This window comes from Protomyctophum bolini, assembly GCF_963924005.1.
Source record: "Protomyctophum bolini genome assembly, chromosome: 16".
Classification (NCBI taxonomy): domain Eukaryota; kingdom Metazoa; phylum Chordata; class Actinopteri; order Myctophiformes; family Myctophidae; genus Protomyctophum; species Protomyctophum bolini.
The window spans coordinates 20,838,058-20,859,680 of NC_137877.1; the positions used below are offsets into that span (position 1 = coordinate 20,838,058).

Here is a 21,623-nt window from a genome sequence, read left to right on the forward strand (position 1 = left end):
AGACTACCTCCCCGGTAGAAAACAGCGGAGAACACTGACGTCACCAAATATGGAGCGACACGCCTCTGCACTGTTATTGGTTAGTGAAATACAAGGAAGAGGGCTTCCTATGCCAAATGTCCCAATGGGTTTCCCTAGGCCTTTCGGGGGACAATGTGGTACTGCGTGCAATGAGCAATGCAACACTGGTGCAGTGGTTTGTGATTGTGCATTTACAGTAGCTCTGGAGTGGGACATACACAGACAGACCCATAGACTAGTATTATATAACAAGATTGGTCTCTTGCAGATGCAGAGCCACACTGGAAAAATCAACAACTAAAGCTTAAAGTGTAGACTAAAGTGGCTCCCTGTCAAAGGGAGAAGCTCAGTGAAGTAACACTATTTATTCACAGTCAAAATTCACCCGTATCTGGCTGATCCTCACTTTGTCTTTCAAAAAGCATCTCTCGCGCCCATGCTGCGTGGACGTGCAGAGACCGAGGAAGATATGGAGCATATGATTATGAGAGCACTGAAGATGTGTCCTCAGGGAACCCACTTGTGTTATGTCTAAAAAAATCCCTGAAGTTAAAAAAGGCGCACATTGCACACACCATGTTGCTCTAAAAGGTTTGAGTTGAAATAAGATTTTCTGGGTCATGTACTTCCTTTGTAACCCAAGTGCGGTGGATTATTTTTGTTTAATTGAATGAGAATTTCATGTGTAGGCCTATTCTGAACGTGTAGAGTTGTAGACGAAAGAAAAATATTCAAGGCTCATTTCAGGGGAGACTTGACAAGTTAATATGAAGGAAAGTCTGCCTGCCTAACTCACACAAGCTCTTTTCTCTAACTCTAACTCTTTATCGTTGACCTTTTCTTTCCCCTCTGTTACATTTTCTCCATTTCGTTCGTCATGATTTCTTGCCGGCACCGCGTATTTTCCATTACTATTGATGGCCAGGGCCACATTGTCTGAGCCTTTATTTCAAGTGTATGACAGCGGAGGAAAAATGGTCACCAGGCCACACATCAAGCACTGCTGTATATACCCTCTCCTTATCTGCGCTCTAATGAGGAGCGAAATGAATGCATTTCACACTAAAGAGCCGCTATCAGAGTGCCTATTAATGCCAGCTCAACAGACTTCACTTCTGTGTACTTATAATTAGTCCTGTCCATTTCAGCTGCTGAGTATTATTAGCATAGCGGCTGATTAGGCTACTGATCTGAAGAAAACATGGTGTTCCTTGCAGGCATTGTCACTCCAAGTCTCCCTGAGTTAAAACACACACACACACACACACACACACACACACACACACACACACACACACACACACACACACACACACACACACACACACACACACACACACACACACACACACACACACACACACACACACACACACACACACACACACACACACACACACACACACACACACTGATCCTTGTTCTTGTTTAGACATCAGTGATATACCACCAATATCACAGCGATTTTGTTTTGTGTTCGGTATTCCACGGATATCTTGTGACAACGCCGGAAACCGACGCCGCCGGAATAATGTGCGAAAGATTGTGACTGTGTCAGCGCCGTGAGCCACTCACATTGGACAATACGCTTGGCATTCGCTGCAGAAATTACATTCAAGGAGTTCATAGCCTGTAACAAAAAGAGACTATTCAGGCTTGAGGAGATCCACTGAGAGGCTTATTGTGAGAGAGCGTCTTCGCGTGGGCTCGGCTGATAAGACGACCCCATCTCACTTGCTCGGTGAAGCGGCGGGCGAGGGGAGAGGAATCCTAGTTTAAATTAAATAACATTCATTCTCAAGTGAAAAAATGTGACGCAGTGCAGTGCACCAAAGTATAAACATTTAGGGCGAGGTCGCGTGAACGCAACCGCCCATGGGCGACGACAGACTGCTGAGCAAGCGCTGGCGCTTTGGCATGGGGGGTCTGATCAACATATGGAATGAATTCTGTACTGGGCATATATGGAGCGTGTCTTGAGTTGAGTGTGATGATGTCAGATCAACATAAGGATTGTCATAACAGGTCAGCTCCATATATCTAAGGGTGGCAGCGGGGGCAGTGTCTTGAGTGTACAGGGTTTGATGAGGTCTGGCCAGCGTGACAACAACACAGACATATTGGAGAGAAGATTAGAATCACAGCTAACTGTACAGGTGTAAAACAGTTTGTCACAGGGGTTGACACTAACGGTTGCCCGACTGCCTGAATGCCTGGAGTTTCAGGTTGCCCGATGGGCAAGTGCAAATAGGCTCTCACCTAACCCACTTTCCCCGTCACTCACCCGCCCAGCAATCTGACGTCACCCAGGCGGATGCATGCACACGCCGAACTGCCCCAGCAGTACGGTAGTGTTCTAAGCATGAGCAGGTTGACATCTGAGGTTTGGTGAGAACTGTCTTTTGCAAGTCTGATGTCAGTGTGAGTGATGTGTCAGTGTTGATATGCCCATATATGGATATTCAGATGATGTCAGTGTTGGTATGCCCATATATGTGTATTCAGGTAATGTAGTCTCGAAGGTCGGTCCCTGCTCATAGTATTCAGGTAATGTAGTCATGAGGTCGGTCCCAACGTGGAGAGCCTTCGTAACAGCCGCACGACCTCCACACTCTCACAGAGGAGACTGCCGTCACAGTTAACTATGAAACTTTGTACTGACACCCAGCGTCATTGGACAACCTGCTCTACCTCTGAGTCCTGATCCACAGCCGCCCTGATTGTGACAGTCTCAAGTAGAACATGATCTGTACTTCAAGTGCCTTTGAGACCTTAGTGTCAACAGCTATCCAAGACCAAGACCAGCCTGATGACAGGCGGTGTTCATGTCTTGTTCAACAGTTTGATGTTAGCCGCATGGAAGCTGGATCATTTGCATAATTGGAGAATCATGATTCAACAGTACACAATGCAACAGAATGTCACGTATGGAGATTTGCACTGCCTGCTGTTGCCTGTATACCATCTCAGCTTAGAGTGTCCGCCCTGAGGGAGGTTGGCGGTTCACTGGCAGGGTGAAATACTATAAAAATGGTAAATTGCTTGGCACTCAGGAGGATCTAGCATTGGATTGGGATACATACCCAATGTGTCATACAGTATATGTGACAAAATATGTCACATAATTATGACACATTGTCATGTCCAGGGGGTGTACTTGTACATCAGTGACATACTAGTGCCATGCCCCTAGGGTGTACATGTACATCATGTGACATACTAGCACCATGTCCAGGGGGTGTACTTGTACTGTACAGTAAATCAAGCTGCCTCGTGCTACAGAAACAGGAGATATAGCTCCTAATCTAAAGGCATGGCTCGGAGACCGTCGGTTACCAAGGCTGCTTGCTTACTTACTTATATTGCCTGAATGTGACAATAAACACCTTGAACCTTAATGAGGCAATGTGCAGAGTAAACGCACACCTTGAACCTTAATGAGGCAATGTGCAGAGTAAACGCACACCTTGAGCTCTGGGGTGCAGGGTAATGCTTATGAAATCAACTGAAATGAAAATATGTGTGCTTACTGACTGTCAACATGTCAAAAGACTATGATTACTGCAACTATGATACTGATATAATAGGGCCGGCAACAACAATAATGCAGTGTAGTATCTATATAGCTAAAGTGCTCAGAGATCACTCCTGCATTGAACTATATTACCCAGGGGATAAACAAAGCACTGTGTAATTATCATAATTAAAGTAAACACCTCACTTGTGTACTGTAGGCCTACAAATAAAGTGCCAACAGAATCCCTTGACCTGAGGCAGATGGAGAGAGAGAGAGAGAGAGAGAGAGAGAGAGAGAGACCCGCTGTACCCTGTTCCCGTCCAACCACTCTTATGAACTGGCATTCTTTGTCCTGGAATCAGAGTGTTTTCCACTTCCGAAGGAAGTCCCTCTGTGCGCTCCATCTGTCCCTCTGTGTGTTTCAGAAGTGGGCCTTATTGCAAACATTGTACATCTTTTTAGCATTCCGTGGGTATCACGCTTTGCATAAGGCAGAATAAGCCCATATTGAGATCTCTCGGAAGAGCGTAGGATGGGGAGACCCTGTTACTGAACAAACACGATAGCAATGAAATCAGAATATAATATTTAAGAATTTATTTAAGAATAAACAAATCACTTACTGCACCTTTAACATCACAACTTTCCTCTTATACTCCTCTTACTAGCTCTCTAGTACAAAACCTTTTCGAATGTGGCCAAATACAGAGGTCCTTGAAATAAAAATGTTTGAGAATCACCGGAGTGTAGAGTAGACTATAGTCATATTGGGCCCTGATATTAAAGCTTAATTTAGTGTAAAAATACACATTAACTGAAATAAAACAACACAAAAATGACAGCAAAAGTACAAATGTGGTCATGAAGCCCGCCATGAATCCTAAAGTAAGTACTTCCACTAGATGACACTTTAGTTCACTGATAAATCCCCTGCTATCTTTATTCAAGGCTGACTGACGGCTGCCTGCCCTCACACAATCTGACTTTTACCATGATATGTGTGTTTGTCTGCATGCATCTTCCAGGGTCAATCTGTGTCTCTCTGCCATAACTCGCCTTTTGTTTTCCCTATTTACCACGTATTTTTGAGGGGCGCTTTTGTCCCCACAAAATGTCCGCAACACAAACATTAAATGCCATTGACAATGAAGGGAACATTTACGTCATCTTGTCCCCACACCTCTTATACAATGCTAAATCCATAAATTACAGGTAAAGTGCCCCTGACGCAAGATAGATAGAGCCCCATATGTACAAAGGAGAAAAAGGATGGGGCGCCCAGCCGCCCACTGGCAAAGTGGTCCAGGGCCAGGCGCATGCCACATATAGGCTTTGGCCTGACAGCGCGTCACATGTTCGAGTCCCGTACATGACGACCTTTGCTGCATGTCTCTCCCCGAGTCTCCTTCTCTCTCTCCCTCTTTCCTGTCCATCTTCACTTGATACTATAGAGCACCGAAGTCCTGACGTAACTCGCTCATCCCTTCGATTCCCCTGGTTCGCGGAAGTAATTTCTCTATGGAGAATAACATGGGGTGATCTTAATATCGTCTACTATAAGCGTTGTGGTCCAAAAATAAACAAGCTGTCTCCGCGTTATTGTCAGGGAGGTGTCTCTGTATCGTTTGCAACAGTCAGTCACTCATATATGATACAGTCTGCTTCTAGCGAAAATCTAACTAATTCAGCAGCAGTAACATTAGCGTTTTCTCTCAGTCAGTTGATTCTTCATATCCATATGAGTGAAGCGGCCGGGGTGACATGTTTATTTTTCAAACACAGTTCTTATATGAAGCAATCTAAAAATCCTCCTATGGCGATTTCAATGCAACTAAACAAATACATGAACCTGGGGACTGACGCCCTCTACTGAAAGTGACGTCAGACTTCGGTGCTCTATATCAATAAAGGCAGAAAAGCCTAAAACAAAGGAGAAAAAGGTGAAAAAAAGAAAACCTCCCTTTGATGGGAATTTACATTTACCTCCCCCTGTGGTCTCCTGATGTTTAAAATGTTCAGGCCTAGAAAGAAACCAGTGATACACATCCTTTAATGATGGTGTCAGATTCATGTCAAGTGGCTCAATGGGGTGATGAAGACATCAGCAATCAAGTGCCCTCCGTTACAAAAAATCAGTGGCAGAACGTGCTCACAGCAGGCGATCTTTGAATATGGAAATGAGCATCAAATGAGCATTGAACACACGCATGAGGCATGTTAGCAGCAGCTAAACAGTCGCAAACAGAGATAGGGTATAAATAATGGAATGGAATATGGAGCTGCTCCCTGAACTGTCTTCCACCACCCCCTTCCATCCTGGTCCGCTCATGCAGAGAATTAACACACTAAAACCGGGAAAGCATCTGTGTGATTTTAGATTTTAGCTACATAACAATTAGGATTTAGAACAGTGGTTCTCAAAAATATCAGATATACAAGTTTACAAGCGTGTCACTTCATGCTGAGCTGTAAGCTTGTACATCTGCATTTTTTTTCTTTTTACATTTTTAGAAAGATCATCAACAGAAATCTTCTCTTCTGGGGGGTCCCTGACACACAACATTTTCAGATGGGGGTCCACGGCCAAAAGTTTTAGAACTACTAATTTAGAAGGCATTTGCAGAATCGGCCTCAGGTCTTAATGGCTTAACACACTTCGGCATCACTACTCATCAGAAATCCGTACGTTCATTGTTCAGTAATTCCCATCATGATTCCATTTGACATCTGCACATATCCACGTGTCTTGGAACGGAGTCTACATCTACAACCGAGCCCTCAGGTTACTGAGCTTTGCCCTGACCTCTCTGTCCATCCCTAGCTGTGATCTGGCAGCTTGGCGAAAGCTCAGAGAAATTGACCTTGACTTGTCTGCTCTGGGACATCTTGATCTTGAATGTGCTTAGCACTAAACTGGCTCAGCCCAATGACGGAAGTTTATTACAATGGCAGGTATACGCCTGGTAAAACTTGCCTACACTGTTCACCGCTTTCCAACATATTGACTGGGCTTTTTTTTTTATGTTTTGAGAATTTCGGAAAGTCAAACTGAAAGGGTTTAAGTGTCTGTGGGTTTCATATTGAACCAATGAAAAGTATCAACAACAGCTTGTGACTAAATAATAACTAGATCAATTCGTAACACAGTTTGTTTCGAATTTATGAAAAGTAACAAGTTTTGGACATTATTACTGATTATTATTGACCACCCGTTGGCATCAGTAGCTGACCATCTGAGCAGCCATCATCTGGGTGAAGCTGAAACAGAATTTCCCTGAGGGACCAATGAAGTTCTACCTATTCCAGAGCTGAGGTACACTCTCTGTTTACTCGCCCGTGTGAATGTTTTCAAAGCTTTTACCCACACTGAGCAACAACATACCTCCAGTCAGCTTGCGCAACATGCTGCAGCTCAATGGGATTTAGGGGAATGATAACCACTGGAGCTACGAAAACTTTCTGTCCAAAAGACAGACAAAATAAAAACTGTGTTGGAATGTAGTTATTTAGTCACAATCTATTGTTAATACTTTTCTTTTCTTAGATATTTAAATTAAAGAAACAGACAGATTTAAGCACTTTCACTTTAAAATAAATAACAAAAAAGAAGATCTACAAACGAGAGTCACAGATCTGCTATTTCCCTACTTTTGTGTGATATGTAGTATGACAATGTATGGCATTCATTTCATATTGTGTGATATGTAGTATGACAATGTATGGCATTCATTTCATATTGTGTGATATGTAGTATGACAATGTATGGCATTCATTTGTGTGATATGTAGTATGACAATGTATGGCATTCATTTGTGTGATATGTAGTATGACAATGTATGGCATTCATTTGTGTGATATGTAGTATGACAATGTATGGCATTCATTTCATATTGTGTGATACTGTAGTATGACAATGTATGGCATTCATTTCATATTGTGTGATACTGTAGTATGACAATGTATGGCATTCATTTCATATTGTGTGATATGTAGTATGACAATGTATGGCATTCATTTCATATTGTGTGATACTGTAGTATGACAATGTATGGCATTCATTTTGTGTGATATGTAGTATGACAATGTATGGCATTCATTTCATATTGTGTGATATGTAGTATGACAATGTATGGCATTCATTTGTGTGATATGTAGTATGACAATGTATGGCATTCATTTACTTTTGTGTGATATGTAGTATGACAATGTATGGCATTCATTTTGTGTGATATGTAGTATGACAATGTATGGCATTCATTTTGTGTGATATGTAGTATGACAATGTATGGCATTCATTTTGTGTGATATGTAGTATGACAATGTATGGCATTCATTTTGTGTGATATGTAGTATGACAATGTATGGCATTCATTTGTGTGATATGTAGTATGACAATGTATGGCATTCATTTCCGACACACTTTTTTCAAGAACAAAGTAAATAGTAAATACATACATAAATGATTACAAAAAAGGTGATCCTTACTGCTACCAGTGATGTTTTCGTTGACTAAAACCAAGACAATTTTTTTTTTGACTAGGCCTACCTTTTTTCACTGACGAAAACTAAATGAAAACTAAGCTATGATGACTAAAACTAAGACTAAATATACTGACAATTTTGTCAACAAATAATATTAGGAAGGGACTAGTGGACAAGAGATCCAGTATGATCATTTTACAATTAGTTGCATGCTGAAAATAGACGATCTACAAGCTCACAACGCATCGTGCTGCAACGCGTTGTGGGAATGTAGATCGGCTATCTTCTTTACGACGGCATCAAGGCCCACCAAAATACATTTGTTTGACTAAATCAAATGTAGATTTCGACTAAAATCTTATGATATTTAGTCGACTAAAACATTCCAGGTGACTAAAATGTGACAAAAACTAAATTAAAGACTATGACTAAAACAAAAATCTAAATTTACTGTCAAAAACAACACTGAGTCTGCTACTAAAATGCACTGGTTTGACGGGCTTGAATTCATAGCACAAAAGACAATAACGGCATGCTTTAAATTAAACTGTCAAATACTTCATTGTAGGTTCATGTGCTATATGTATGTTGGCCAAGAGGATTTTGGGCATGCAGGACAGCCGTGTTGCTGCATAATAAGGTCTGACAGTCTGAGGCTAGCATGTCTGGTTACAAAAAAAACGTTCCCGAGGCTAGCTTAAACCCCCAAAGTATGTTCTCTCTGCCCATCAATTCACCTGACAGAGGAAACGTAAGGCTAAAGTATTGGAATAAAAAGGAAAAAAAGTTGGCCAGCGAGAGTTGAGAAACTGACTGACCGTGACCATTCTGCCCCAATGAACATGAGTATACAGTACATCACAAATATAAACTACGCTACAGCACGGAACAAGCCCGGGCTGATTCTTAATGCTGTACATTTTTAAGAGCATTATAGATGAAGACAGTGTATGTTTACTACAGCCCCCTAAGGCAACTGATCAAATATTCATGAAGACAAACTATCCAGCCTGTTTTAGTGTGTAATTCAGTCTTTGTCATACGCACTGAAATAAAGGGATTACAAGCTGCACAGGGCCCTAATTTAGGTCTGACACCAGACTTTGGGGCTGCGGAGAGAAACAGAACAAGGAAATGAGGTTGGACTGGATTATGGATGCCAGGGCAGAAGAAACTGCACCATACTGTATATACTCTGTCGTGGATGCTGCACGGAGAACAGCAGGGAGATTATTTTAGTATGCCTCTAGCACTGCACTATACTGTTCAGGGAATACGTTTCCGCACAAGTGTGCTGGAAAGGGCTCGCAAAAGGTAAATAAGCTGTGACAGTGTATGTGCTCTATGAGCTCTAGTGAGTGTCCTTTTGTTTTAACAAGGACACACTAAGGCTTTACTATAGGAGCAGCAGACTGCCCGTACGCTACACACTCAATGTATTGACTCTGCCTGCGAGACAAGAGGTGGAGAGAGATATTATAAGAGCAACCTGTATGTAGGATTGACACATTGCCTGCCATTGACGTAAGATTACATCATCTCCAATCCAACGTATATGGCCGCTGTAAATCTCATTATTCATATCATATCATCTTTCAGTGATTACACTAGAGGGCGGCTCTAGTGTAATCACTGAAAACCTATGATTGATGCTACGACTTCCAGAGAAGAATACACCCGAGAATCGCGTGATCCAAACAAAATACAGCCCGTCCACTCCAACGCTAAAGGATTTATAAAAAGGCATCTATCTCGGATTTCTTTTTCCAGATTGCGTTTTGGTGAAAACAAGCTTTATTACATTCAAATGCCGATAACTAAAGAACGAAAGGTCAATTTTTTGTATGGTATAGTATGGTTAGCCACTGTGATCATCATCCGTTTTCCTCTGCGCTGGCAGAGATGGGTGTTGTGCCTGTGAAGACTTGTCTGTCTGTGTGTCTGCGAGTGGGAGGGCGACTCCCCCCTTACCTGTAAGCGAGCGCTTGCGTGACCGCGAGCTGCCACAGCCGACGCAATCCGAGAACTTGGACCACCCGGTCAGGGTGCAGTCGTCCCTGCAGGCCACCCGGCACTTTCTGATCTGGGTGGGGAAGGCGCCAGCCCACCTCAGGCACGCAGTCATGTCGGCCAGCTCCTCGCTTTCTCCCACGCAGCTGAGTCCTGGAGACATAGGGAAGTGGGTGAGGCGTGTCACTCTGATTAGAAAATCTTCACTTCAATACCGGCTCAGATCTTCATCCAGCCATAACACACCACCACCACCAGGCTGTCATTGCATCAGGGACAGAATAATCTTCCTAATGTGTGCTTGTTCACACCCGGTTTAAATGATTACATAAAATTGCAAAAGAATCTGCACACACCAGTGACAGTTTTGGCTCCCGTATACATTATATACTGAAACATTGTAGCGCATGTGTCCAAATTGTGTTTTTCTCTGGCAAAAAAACAAACATGCTGGCACGGCTGCTGAGGAGTTTCATCCCAGCGCTTCGATCATCAAAAAAGGAGATTTTATACTGTGAGTGGGTTTTTGAGAAAGAACGTGCTTTTCTAAAAAGTTCTGAGATTTTCAGCTAGAAAACGCTAGGCACACGTAAAAGTCATAGCAGGTGCTCGGTGCAGTGCCTTTTCGCTACAGTAGGTCAGGGGTTCTCAACCTGTGGGTTGGGACCCCCATGGGGGTCTCCACATGATTTTGAGGGTGTCCCCAGATGATTTATTTTTTTAAATTATAATATGAAATGGAATAAGACCATTGATAGATCAAAAGTAATCAACCATAAAAACTGGTCAAGCATTAGCCAAATTGTCAAATAATGCAAAAAAGAGGCAAAAGAAATTGCGAGTCGTTGTGAGCTTGTAGATCTGCTATTTTCACAATATTTAACTGTGAAACCTACGTAGTCACATAGAAAAAATAAAAAGGAAAAAACTAGATTGAGCCTTATTGATACCAGAATCAGTTTGAAATAGTTGCACACAGTAAGATAATGTGGTTTATTTCAAATTACCAGGCACCTCTGCCCCGATCTTGGGCGTGCCTTTCCCTTTATCCCTAAACTTCTTTATCATATTTTACTATCTCGAAAAATATAAAAAAAATGTTCAACTAGCCGAGCTACATCGACACGTTGTGAGCTTGTAGATTGGCTATTTGAACAAACAAAATGTTTTTCAAAATAGTAAAAAATGGCAAATAAGTTTAGGGATAAGGGGTAAGAGGTGGCACAAGATATGTAGAAGTCATTAAACTAGCAGTCAAACTGAACAGTCAGTCCAATTTAGTGCCTTTGAGGACTTCTGGGCCCCTAACCTTGGGTCTTTCTTCCAAGGTCTTTCTTCGGTGCTGTGATTATAACCTGTACTGTTTTTTATTGTCTAATATAATTATCAGTCAATGAATCAATGAATCAATGAATCAATCAATCAATCAATAACCATTACTACATGTGTTTGTAAAAACTTTCCAAGTCCCTCAGTGGAACAGAAAAATTACCGAATATGTTTGGTCAAAATTGCTAGCAGCTAAAGAAAGGAGCAGAAATGCAGATAACAAAAGCCTGAGAGCAGAGGGCAGGATTAATACAAATAAGTACGTCAGAATTTCTTGAACGGCAAAGCTAATAAAAAAACGAACGGAAATATATTCGCAAGAGACTTGTTCAGCAGAGGATGGGGTTTGAATTAGAATAATCAGTAGTCCTGCCAAGCATTGAAAAGAAATGAGTTCCCTAATTGCCAGAACTGTCATTTTTTAAGTGTGAGTCAAACGGGGAAGTTAAGAGATATGTCACCATAAAGCCTGATATACTTCGTTGTGCGACGAAATATAAATCATGTCACAGATGCGAGTACGGAACATACATTAGGCCCAATAGGGGCACATCCGTCTCTAATAATACATATTTTTTTAGAATCCTACTCCAACCAAAAGCAGATATTGGGGGCTTGCATGGACATGCTGGGTGCGTGAAACCCCCCACCCCCATGTCCACCCACCCTGCTCATTGATCCACAAACATGCTATTGATTCCCATTTGACTTTTAAATGTTGCCCTCTGACAGAAAACACTGTGTATTTTGCACATCTGCTGGGAGTGTGTGTGTAGGCGGTCTTGATACAAAATCCCTTTAAGGCATCACGAGGGCAGGCTGGAGCACAGTCAACGCACTTATGTTCTATTGATGTTCAAAGTCACGCAGACAGAAAGCGCTCTGCTGGTAGGCCTGTCACAATAATCGCCTAATCGCAAATTATTTGAGATAATTACAAATATTTTGCATAATCATCATAATGTTAAAAAATGTAGGCTACATATATTTTCAAACATTTTGCCTGCTTCAATGTCATCTAAAGGTATAGTTGCTCAGCTAATATCCGTTAATATTAACCTCACAACAGACACGCCTATTTTCCCTTGTTGGTTTTCAGTTCCGCCTACTTAAGCTATACTCTCTCTCTATGTGTGTGTGTGTGTGTGTGTGTGTGTCTCTCTCTCTCTCTCTCTCTCTCTCTCTCTCTCTCTCTCTCTCTCTCTCTCTCTCTCTCTCTCTCACTCACACTCACACACTCATTCTGAATGAGTCATTCACTCTCATTGTCTTTTATTAGCCGGGCCCCAGTGTGAGTGCTGACAGTACTGACATTTTGATTTGGAATTGTGAGCCATCCATTTTTAGCACAATTATTTCAGCTTCTTCCTACTCTTCCATCATGTGGCCTTTCATATGATCTCTCTCTGAATCGTTATCATTTTTATCCTTAACTACCCCCACCGCCGCCGACAGGGATTGTGTTTAATTACGCAATTACTTAGAAAGGTTACAGTGTTTGTGCCGTGGACTCTTTAAAATGACCTTGTGTTGAACTATATCCATCCCCTCAACTAAGCCCTTTCCTGATCTTTGAATGCCTGTCAACCTTATGAGCTCCGCTCTCTTTATGACCAGATTGTAACATTTTAATCAGGTCCCCTGTCTGTTGACAGCCATTACCCACAGTAGCTCCCGCTCAACAGCCTCCATATTACAAATGCAACCAACGTTTCCACTCAAATCATCTTTTCACGTCCTTACATCGTTGCTACTGCAACCAGAGGTTAGGGGTCAGTCACGTGAGAAGCTGTTTGATCGCTCATTATTGCTCCGATCAATCGTAAACTTGATTGATGTTGCTAACTTCCTGTCAAACAACGTGAACATGGCTGTTTGTTGTCCACAGTCTGTTTGACACCAGATTCACTATGTGCATTAATGATACCGTATCTCATTCACTCCTGGAAGTCTGACATTAGCATTCACTCCCACAGCCTGCCTTGCATCTTGCAAAAGGAGAAAGATGTGCTGAAATGAAAATAAGCCTTTAATCAGACCATGGTTCATGCTGGTTTTGTAAAAAGCAGAGCTTCTATTAGGAAGGATTCCTACTATTTGGGCCAAGATCCTTGTGTGCCTTGGCTTCATCTAGCATTCATACATTCCGATAAGCACTCTGAAATGATTGCTTGTTGAGGATCTACCGTTCAACAATTCAAACCCTCAACTCAGAGTGAATTGTTGGACTGAGAGCATGGGTCTCTGTCAGGCCCTAGCTGGAAGTTATTAATAAGGCGGTAATACCCTCTAATGCCTGCCATAAATTCTTGCCTACACACATTGCAAACTGTGATCCGGCAGTGTAGCGTTGTTTGAGCGACCATCACTCTCTGTCCACTTGCATTCTGCCGAGGTACGAGCCTTTTGCCGCCTCACTGGGTGCAATTTACAGCTCACTATCTTGGCCTATTTATTCTGCCGAATGCTGATGAAGCAAGTCTTTGCACAGCACCTCACTTGCCTTTGCTCATTTGCATCTCAGAAGAGGTTTCTTTCAAACTATTTTTAATTGTTTTGCACCTACACACTCACAGCGACTTCTGTGAAACAATACTTAATTGAAGCTCGAGTGTGCTCCAGGGTACTGTTGTTAAGGGGTAAGAAAACATAAAAGTGGAAGACACAGGCTTATAGATCACAGGACGTTACAAATACAATACATCTTTGGAAGCATCTCATTTTGGTTTTCTTTTTGCTGAGGGAGGATGTTTGAATCACATGTATCAGTCCTACCAGAGTAAACAGCTGCAACAGAGTATTTCAAGTCCGATTAAAGTCAAGCACGGGAAGAAAAACATATGCGCTTGCCTGTTTTCTTAGAGAAAAATTACAACTGCACGCCCTGATTTGGAATGTGAAGAGGAAAAACGTGCAATAGCATATCTTCTCTGTCGGGTGGAAGCCTCATATGTCCAAAACTGTTACTTCTCAGGACTCAAATTCAAATATAGCTAAAGTAGAAGATCTAGTAGAAGCTTCTTTTAATGCCTTATGTACTGTATGATATAATAACACAAAAAGCTAGAATATGGAAATTCGTCCAAGCAGCCTCCCTCATGTATGGATCCCAAGCTATAGAACGACCTCCCACCAGTGTGAAAAAACTCTTCAGACTTCATTCATCTCATTTCCAACTATACCTCCTAAACATTAGCCAGGTTTCTATTCGATCATCACTTATACAGTAACACAGCTTGTACTGTGTACTACTACCTATAATTATATCTTTGCATCTGCGCCTTCTCGACTATTAGGCTACTAAATGTAGGGCCTTATTTTCGTCAGTGCTAAACCCCTTATCCTTACATTTCTTTGCCTTATTTTACTATTTTGAAAACATTAAAATTGTTCAACTAGCCGATCTACATCAACACATTGTGAGCTTGTAGATCGGCTATTTGAACTATTCAAAAATGTTTTTCAAAAAAGATTATGGTGTTATTGAGCACAAATGGCAAATTCTGGCAAACCACTGTTGTAAGGAGATGTATAGAGATATGGAGCTGGAGTATACAGCAGCTGCATGTCTCTCAGTGTAGTGACATTCTGTGGTTATTTGCCATAATCATATTAAAAATGGTATAATTTTCAGACAAATTCAATGAGACTATAGTGTTGGGGGGTGCGTCAGCTAGGTCAGGAGTGTGCACGGCCAAAGAAGTTTGGAGACCGCAGACTGCTGCTCTAATTCATTGACCAGATACTGTAAAATGTTCATGGAACTGATATGTATCTATTCTATGGTTACTCAAAAGCATTTGCATTAGCCATAAAAAGTTTGCTGAAAACTGCTAGGCCTACTTAAAGCCTCATTATTTCTAATGACTACCACTCAGCACTCACTAACATTCACCACACATTCCATTCTCACACTTAAGTTATTTTGAAATGTCACAGTTATTTAACTTAACGTTTTTCTAATCAAAATCAAATATGAAGCTGGTAAAGGTCAATGAGGATTATTACTAAAACTAGGAATCCGCCACCCCCGTCCCTGATAAAAAGTCACACAAATACACTGGAGAAAATATCTGCTGTAATTAGGCCATGGAACTGAAATTTGCTGTGCAGCCGAGCAGAAACGCTGCAAAGTTCTCAAGACACAACACAGAGAGCAGTGATTTGGTTTCAATCTTCTCAGGAAATTAGATACAACAGCTAGTCTCTGTAGTACTCCAGTAAAACAAATCTGAAATGATCCAATTAACACTCTCTCTGCCTTTTAAAAGATTTCTGTCCACTAGCAGCAGCAGTCATCTCCACACTTTCAAGGGCGGTCTAGAAACTAATCCACACTGCTGAGATACACTGAGACACCACAACTAGGGCTCGATTAAAAAAAAACGTATCTAATTAATTAATCAAAATTAATCGCATGTTTAATCGCATATCAATACTTTACTTAAATCGGTCTGATCGGCCGCTAGAAGCACAACTGGAGGCCCGTGAGCCACCCAGAAGCGAGCCGATAGGCGAGTGAGTGCCATGCTGCGCGGTGCGATGTCGAAGTCTGCTTCTGCCGACTCAAGGGCCGTTCAAGTTGCATACTGATAGGCAGAGAATCACAAATCGTCCGTCCTCGTAAACATGCAACGCAGCGGGTGTGAGAATGTGTTGTGTGATGTTGTTTCAGACTCTTAAAGCTGCACTATTCGTATTCAGGTCAAACTTTGTGTCAAACCAGAAACAGGGTCGTATCAAAGGCTCACCTAGACACAGCATCTAAAAGTCTCAATGTAAGAGCAGGAAGACAAAAAATTATTCAACATACAGATTGGAAAATTACATTTCATGCATCAAAAAAGTTACATAGTGGCATAGTGCCGCTTTAAGCCTCTGGCAATGACATATACCGGTATCATATGCATTTTTGTACCGTACTGTAAATTGTCTATGCACAATTGCACATCTCATACTGTATGGCATTGCGGACATCAGTCGGAAGAGTTTCTAAAATGGCTTGCTGTCTGCCACATATCCCTTTTTATCCAACCACTCTCCATCTGTGTGTATGTGTGCGTGCGTGCGTGTGTGCGTGCATGCGTGCTTGCGTGCGTGCGTGCACGAGTGCACGCGTGTATGCGTATTTGTGTGTATGGGGTTGAACATGCTTCCAGCCTCCTGCTGAGCTGAGTTCTAGCCGTCTTGATGTGCTGCATTCATTAACGAGAGCCCACTGTCGAGATGACATCATCAAACAACACGGAGACAGGCCCAAGCGAGCACGCTTCTCCAGCAAACTGACAGCTTCTTCATGTCCCCATCACTTCCTCTTGTTAAGGGAGCTGTTCTCTAAGAGGCTATTAAGTCTCATTAGATCCGGACTGCACGATGGAGGAGGAGAGGAGAGGAGAGGAGAAAAGAGGAGAGGAGCACACTTGCCTCTTGTCTCTAGGCCGTTGCCACACGACTCCGCCGTTCCGGCCAGCCCTTGTCGAACGGTGTCAGGTACCAGCGTACAGCTGTGCCATTTGTGTACCTTCCAACTATGTAGAAACACACAGATGAGAAGCAAAGAAGACGGTTTGCAACAATCAACATGAATCACCCAAAGACACAACATGTTTTACTTTGAATGCATCTTAAAACAAACGCGTGCACACGTGTGTGTGTGTGTGTGTGTGTGTGTGTGTGTGTGTGTGTGTGTGTGTGTGTGTGTGTGTGTGTGTGTGTGTGTGACTGTGTGTGTGCGTGTACGTGTGCATGTGCGTGTGTGTGTTTACCTATAAACTGGACACAGTGGGAGTGATTCACATTCCCTCTCCTCGTACAGTGTGTCTGGACACTCCAGACCTCCATGGGAGGACCTCTGAGTGATGGTGCGGTATCGAGACTGCATGACGGCCGTGGTGTTGTCTGTCAAACACAAACATACTCAGCACAGAGCACAGGTTCACACTACAGTCACTGTTGTTACGAACTTTGCTTTCCCAAGACAGACACAAACTGGAACGAGAGGGTATAGAGGGGTTAACAGTGATCAGGAGCAATAGCTGCACCCAGAATGTGGCTGTGACTCTGTGTTATGGTACAGTACTGTATGTGCACACCACTTAAACCACTTAAACCCTCTAATCTTAGTGAAATGGAGTTATAACTGTACTTGGACCAATTTATTCCCAGGTATCTACCATCTACACCAAAAATACCTGATCTACAAGTTCACAATGTGACGAGCTCTTAGATATGCTATTTAAGAAGATTGGAAATGTTTTGCCCGTAATGGCATGCCCAAAACAGGTTGCACACCACAGGACTAAAGTATTTAAACCACCACAAAACAATGAAACAAATGCACTGCAAATAAGACGAGTGACACAAAATGTCAGAGACAAACAAATTTACAATGTCCTTGGATGGTGGGTTCGGGTTATGTCAAGTGAAAGCAAACAAAGTAACAACCTTCTCTGGAACAACACACGGTGGCCTGTCTAAAAGACAAACAGAGACCCCATATGCCCCATGATCTTATCGCAACTGACCGGCACTTATGGCCGTAATGTCCTCTAACGTCTCCCTACCGTCTCTCTCTCTCTCTCTCTCTCTCCAGACGCACAGCGTACCCTAATGGCTTCATTTGCCTCAGACACCAAGGCTCATTAAACAATGCTAATTACTAAACATTGAAAATGGCGTAATTAAGAAAGTGATCACATCGCCGGCACACCCAGTGGACTAAAGCATATTTACAGTACAGACGAGACACCAGCGTAATTCTTTTTTAAACAATTACATACTTTTGATTTCAGAGACACTTAGTGATCGACCACAGAGCGGTCAAACACATTAAATATCTATTTTCCTCTTGATGAGTCAGCTTAATGTAATTAACAATTAGTAGTGATATTTCTGTTTAAATCTAAACACTTCACCGGTTCGGATGGCAGAACTGTAGTTAATGTAATGTATTGTAATGTAATGTAATGTACAAGGTTTCATGGAACAGTAAGAGTCGAGTACTCGTATACCTGAATATACAGCTTTATGAGGTGCAGAACTTGTATGCTTTTCATTGTGACCAATGATCACTGGGTTGGTTAGTGGTTACGTGACAGCATAGACTTGAAGTAAATTGGTTTTGTTCCAACACAAAAGGTACAGGATCAGGTTTCCTGTATGCTGTGCCTATACTGACAAAGATTGCTAGAAGATTGCAGATTTGTAAAATGTTTTGGTTCCTCAACATTGTAGCAGCAATAATAAAAAATGATTTGGAATAGATCTAAACATACACTATACACATATAGTCACAATCGGGTGGAAATATTGTTTGTCCAACACTGTTACTTTTCTGGAAATGGAAAAAAGTACTTGTGTACTCTAGTTATAATTTACACATAATTATAATTATAATTTAGATCTAGTTATAATTTACACAAGCTCAAGGTTATTACTGATTAAATGCTCATAAAACCCACAGACAGACTCGACCACTTTCACTTTAGACGTTTCAAATTTAGCGAATATAGCAGAATTACAAGCTCACAACGTGTCATGATGCTACAGGTTGTGGACTATTTTCTCTACCTTTGTGCAACACGCAAGTACTGTACAACGAAGTATAGGGCATTCATTTATGGGAAGAAAAAAAAGCTGAAATATGGAGAGGAGATATGTTTTCTGCCTGACAGCAACATATACAGTATGGTTCCTGATCTGCATTGTTCACTACAAACAAACAAAAAAGAACAACATGTTATTAATTCCCACGTCTTGTTTCGTATGTTTGATTTCTCTGCCAAGGAAATGTGAAGATGAGTATTGGGGATAGCGTTAGTATGGGGCTCTATGGTCGGAATATTGTGTAGTCGGATTTATGGGTGTCGGTTTATTGGGACGTTGGACTAACGCTAAGCACGGTCCGTTATAGGGATCAAGTGGTTAATCGTTTCTGTGCTGTCCGTGGCAGGCCTCATATGTTTAACTCTGGAATTATTACCCGTAGATATGTGTGAAGTGTTGTGGAACGAATGATAGGCATTTGTTGTTGTTGGTTGGTTTCCTGAAGGCCTACAGTACAGTACGGTACATACCCGGCACGCAGGATGACGGGCAGGCCATCCACTCACTGAAGGGCGTCACGATGCAGTCTCTCTTGCAGGGAAGCAGACAGGGCCGTACCGTTTCTGGACGGGCAGAGTCCGGACACCTAATAGCAAAAAAAACAACAAGGGATGGCAAAGGGGGAAGAAAGAACCGAGGTCTTAAATTCTGTCCTCCTCCCCCTTTGGGCGATGAATGATAAGCGACCTGACTCACGCGGGTAATAGGACAGCGCGGTGAAACAACTGCCCTGTCCTTGACATTAGACAGCTCACACTGGCTTCCATGACTGATTGTATCTCCTCCCCGCTGCTTCACTTGCGAGGGAGAAAACAACAAAGAAATGCAAAAAATGTACAGATCTCTTTGCACATGCTTTTGACATTGCTTCTTCTCGGGGTGCCTGCCAAATCCAGCAGCACTCTGTGCAAAGGAAAAGGAATCTGCACGCCAGTCAAGCATGAGACACGCAAAGTTTATGCGCCGTTCTGTATTTCATTACCCGGTGTGAGTTGTGAATACCAATTAGCTTACTTAGGATTCATTAATATGCACCGTCTTTCAAGGGCGCACGCAGCACTACGCCCGCGACTGTCTGTCTGATTATCATCTGAACACAATTCCCTTCTGTCTGTTTCAGAAGTAGAAAAGTGAAATTCAATAAATGGAGAAGTGCAGATTCCAATACACACGCGTGGGCTGTAAAATGAAATGCAGCGCAGCGTGACGTGCATACTGTCATGATCGGCATGTGTCAATGTCAAGCATCAGAGTTGGAATGGCTGTGTGAGTTTCATCAGCTGACAGAGACAGGTGTTTCTGTTGTGAGCAGTGGTGGCAAGTAACTCTACAACAATTCCAAGGTACTCTATTTAACTTTTTTTTGTTTTGTACTGTTAAGTATATATTTAATACTTTTGCACTCTCACTCAGTTAACATTTCTGAATACAGGCCTTTCTTTTTCTACATTGTGCTACTTTCACAAGGAACAAATCTTACTTCTTCCACCTCTGGCTTTTTATCAGCAACATAATGCAACGGAAAGGACAGGGGTAGGCGTTTGGGCTGTGTTGTGTTGTGAGGAAGTGGGTGATGAGTGCATTTATCTCCCCATACACAGACAGGCCAGGAGTAGCCTCTCACTGCCGCCCGGAGATGGAACGCTCTTGCGGGGACATCAATCAAAGTCCACTGTGTGGCTACTAATTAAAGTTGAGAAAAGTGAGGGTATGCAAACTGTTTGCCAATGAATGTTCCTGGGGTTCCAAGGACAACTTAGTTACCACTGCCTCTCAAGTGGCTCTTGACTTTTACCACTTGCTCTCAGTCCATCAACGATGACTCACTGTAGGCCAGCTATCAGCTGGGCTCTATGCTGGTTATATCTGTCCACCACCTTGGTCCAACACGATATACCTATCTAGAAATCTGCTAGCTGGTTTGCCACAGAATTTTTAATGTACCGTCATTTTGGTGAGGACTTTCCTCTAACAGCACCATTACAGTAGAATTTTCAGTTACACACAAGATATCTCAAAATCTACTACAGTAGGCACATTGTTATGAAAGTTTTGTATTCATGCACCCTGGAGAAAAAACACCATTGATGTTGCCATGTTGGTGACCCCATGGCCTTTCCGCTACTCTTTGTTTTTTTATCCATGGTACTTGTACTCCACTTTAACCACATCATTCCTAAACATGCTGCGAAAATACCACGTTTTGAACTTGTGCATTGACTGGCTATTTTCAGCGAAGAAGAGATGGTGTACTAAATTTAGGAAAAAGGAGGAGACCAGGTACAGGATGGTGAACCTGGTCAACAAAGCATACATATTCTGTTTATGTATTTAACGTAGATTATTATTATTATTATTATTATAATATTACCCTTATTATTATTATTATTATTATTATTATTTTGTTTATAATTTTTTAGCCCCCTTAGTCAGAATGCATATTAAGAATGGCAGTGTCTGCTCGATTCAGTTCTGGGTGGGTGTAGTTAGCTGTCGGGACTTTTAGCCTTTTGGGTCTTGTGTTTTAGGTAGATATAGTGCACGTGCCTAGTCCTTGGGGTCGAGGTTGGAGTTTCATGACAGCCATGCAAAATCAAACAGAGACACACGGCTTTGATGCCCTCATCAGTGAGGCTGGCGTCACAGAGCTCCAACATCA

General features: G+C 42.2%; 1 protein-coding gene across 1 annotated transcript in view; it reads right to left on the reverse strand.

Moving 5' to 3' along the window:
* Positions 1–21,623, reverse strand: part of thsd7ba (thrombospondin, type I, domain containing 7Ba) — a 235,165-nt gene that overhangs the window by 59,350 nt on the left and 154,192 nt on the right. The window contains exons 11-14 of the mRNA XM_080786436.1: positions 19,435–19,550; positions 17,125–17,257; positions 16,784–16,887; positions 9,992–10,183 (exon numbers count right to left, since the gene is read on the reverse strand). Of these exons, the coding sequence (XP_080642562.1) occupies positions 9,992–10,183; positions 16,784–16,887; positions 17,125–17,257; positions 19,435–19,550 (545 nt within the window). The remainder of the gene's footprint in view (positions 1–9,991; positions 10,184–16,783; positions 16,888–17,124; positions 17,258–19,434; positions 19,551–21,623) is intronic.